Source organism: Aspergillus welwitschiae (assembly GCF_003344945.1).
Source record: "Aspergillus welwitschiae strain CBS 139.54b unplaced genomic scaffold BDQ94scaffold_247, whole genome shotgun sequence".
Taxonomy (NCBI): Eukaryota; Fungi; Ascomycota; class Eurotiomycetes; order Eurotiales; family Aspergillaceae; genus Aspergillus; species Aspergillus welwitschiae.
In genome coordinates, this window is record NW_020798941.1 from 1 (window position 1) to 3181 (window position 3181).

General features: G+C 57.6%; 1 protein-coding gene across 1 annotated transcript; it reads left to right on the forward strand.

The window, feature by feature from the left end:
* Nucleotides 1-176: 176 nt before the first annotated feature.
* On the forward strand, nt 177-2288 carry BDQ94DRAFT_176633 (uncharacterized protein; the record flags this gene model as incomplete). The annotated part of the gene is made up of 4 exons (XM_026772733.1): nt 177-434; nt 664-1033; nt 1098-1354; nt 1422-2288. 4 exons carry the CDS (start codon nt 177-179, stop codon nt 2286-2288), a joined length of 1752 nt encoding a protein of 583 aa, XP_026619154.1.
* Between the last annotated feature and the right edge of the window lie 893 nt (nt 2289-3181).

Consider the following 3181-nt stretch of genomic DNA (forward strand, 5'->3'; position numbering starts at 1 on the left):
GGCCTCGGCACACCGGCAACGCTGACCCCGAAAACGAAATCTCAAACGGGGTTCCACAAACCTCCGTGGCTGTAGGCCAATCGAGCCGTGGCCGAGCTGATCTATCTCTCCGGCCTCAAGGAACCGATACTGACGCCAGCATAAACTGCTCCGGGCACGAGCAACTCGGCCAACCCATGGGCATTGACAATGGTTGTGTGGACCTACCTGCCGTGCTTGCACTGGCAGAGACTCCATTGGATTCCGGGTGTACATTCGCGACGCCCACTGATGGCAAGGACCATCCAGCAGAGCAGCCCGGCACCCGCACTCCAAGCACCGTTGTGTCGCCGACGAATCCACGCGAAATCTGCGAGAATGAGGTCTGGTGGAAAGACGGCTGGGAGCAGATGCACCAGCCGGCGATAATTGAGGATGTCGCCCACAGCGTCCAGGTAAGTTTCAATCACGTAAAGGGCATCTGTCCCTTGCCGGTCAAACAGGGACTCAATCTGGCTTTCTCTTTTCTGCTTTTCTCGTTTCCCCTCTCCATGCCCCTGTATATCGCCGATGATCCCGCACAACATCCCACTACCTTGTCTGCCCCAGATCACAATGTACAACTTACTACCTCAAGAAAGAAAAGCAGATAAAGTCACCCCTTGGTACTAAATCAGTGGATAGACGGTGGAAGCTCTGCGACGCTGCCAGCCGAGAAAAGGCACATTTGCCAACGTCACGCTCCCAGACCGGAGCCATGGCGGCAAGTCTGGTCGGTGGGTCTTCTATGTCCACGATATCCTGGAGCCTGCGCTAGGGGGCGACACTGGCCCGCGTCTTCTTGTTACCAAGTATTCCCACCTCGCCGATCACCCGACACTGGGAGTGGCGAGCGCCAGGGAGGGTGATAGAGAACTGCTGCTGCACTGGAAGGACGTAGACCAAATGGGCCAGCGCGATGATGCCGAGCTCATTGATGCTAGTGATGTGGTGATGGCGGAGAGGAAGGACGGTGATCCGTCTGTCTCGTGCACCGTGATTCCGCCCTGCGCAGGTGAGTCTCCCACAGGATGGTCGCAACGCCGGTCGAACCCGACAGCGAGGCTGACATGGAGCAGACATTCCTGCTGTCGGATATTTCGCCCGCTTCGGCGTCCGGGATGCCGCGCAACCTGGGCCGCTCTTTGTGACAGCCCTGCAACCAGTCCCCGCCGCCGCAGGTCAACCTCCGCGGCCACGGTTCGCTCCGCTGCCCGCCCCAACCGTCATCGACCTAACCCCCGGCCATGTGGATCTGGCGGTAGGCTTCGAAAAGGCCGGTTACCGGATCCGTGCTGCCATCGGCTTTGACGAGCATCGCCACCAGGCATGGAGGGTGAGTTGCATCACTGTGACTGAGGAGCCTTGTCCGAGAGACCACCATGGCACTGACCCAGGAGCAGGAACAACATCCGAATGCCGAAGTCTATGCCGGCCCGCTAGCGTCTAGTCTCGCTCAATGGGATGCACAGGGGACGACGCTGACCGCACAGGAGAGCATCGTGCCTCGTGTTGCCACCTTGTCCGGACGAGCTGAGGATTTGATCACAAAGTCCGATGAACCGACTTCAGGGTCCAACGGACTGGCTGTCCCCGCGGGGGATGCCACAGACATATGGCAGATTTGTGGTCTGTTGGCCCAGTCCCCAGCTGCACGGCCCGACTTCGTGGTGGTGACAGTGATTGGGGTGGCGTCCAGTCAGATTGCCGGCCCCGCAGTCGGAGCCGCCGTTCGAGTTCTACTCGAGGCAGGATACTCAGTCACTGTGCGGACAATGCCCATCCACAGCGCTGGAGATTCAGACGATACCGCTGCGTTGGTCCTCCTGGCTAGCCCCAGGGGCACCAAGCCTCAATGGATCGATGAGACGCTCTCGGACCTGCACCCAGCCATGACGGAAGGCGGTTGTGTCGCGCGCAAGCATCGCGCCAAGGCTGCCGCTTCGGGGCGATCCGAGGGGACCGACACGGTGAACCCCCCAACTGCCACGGTTGACGAGCCAGCACAAGGCGCCCAGGCAGCACAACCTCGAATGTTCGAAGACGCAGTGGCTCATGCTGCGAAGCCAGTGGACGGGAGCGTCGTGGATACGGCGCGCAGGATCGCCACAGTGGTCACTCGCATCATCGGGGAATTCGGCAAGGGCGTGCAGCCGCCAAAAGACGGCCCGCGCCCTATCATCGCGGACACCGAACGCGACCGCGGCAAGAGGGTGAGGGTGAATACGGATCCGGTCATGGTAACAGGCCGACAAACTGACACTAATTGATCATATGCGCGATCAGTTCCGGAAGGGTACCTTTAGCAGTCTTCTTGTAGCATAGTTGACATCTTGTGTACATAGTCCGCGTGGTGTTCTCCCACCGATTCGTCCCGACGAGGCCTCCTTTTCGTGCTGGCTCGGACGTAACACACAGCTGCTTTCCTTCATTCAGAACCTCGACTCACACAGTCACTGTAGAAACGTAGGCGATGTCAGTTTCGGAAGACCTCGATCTCAGGCCTGGTCAGCTGGAATGGACGAGAAGCCAACTGAGCCGAGCCGACGCGGGCAGGCCTCGTGACTGCACGTGACGTCAGGTCAGATCGTCGGCATCAGAACACCCACATCTTGCAGGCGTCGTTCAAAATGAAATGACGGGGAATTTTTCTATCCACAGATAACAAGATGTTAAGTCGTGGCCGTGGGGCCGACACTTTGTTGAATGGTATGGCGTCAAGCCTTTATAAATATATATCCATGTTTGCATGCATCTATAGACGAAGTAAGTATATATATATATATACACTACCCGAGGCCAACCAAGTAGTTTTCCTGTCCGGATCGCCCATTACCACTGCTGACGAAAACCTGGTGTTGAGTCTATCAAGACGATATACTGCCTACAGACTCACTCAGATACATTTATTGAATTAAGCAGAAATTATATGCCTGAGAACTACAGTGCCTGTCCCAGCCGATCTCGTCTGAGTCCATGCCTTCTAAGGTCTCGGACTCTGCGGGGTTGTCCCTGTTGGCTCATGCAGGCCCTACCCACCGTTAGTTTCCCCAGACGTTACGGTTGTGTATTGGCCGGGATAACTTACCAGGAGATAGGCCAGATCGTCCGGTCGCAAACGGTCGGCATTGCCGAAGGAAAGCGGCGCCTCCTCGCCCAGGAT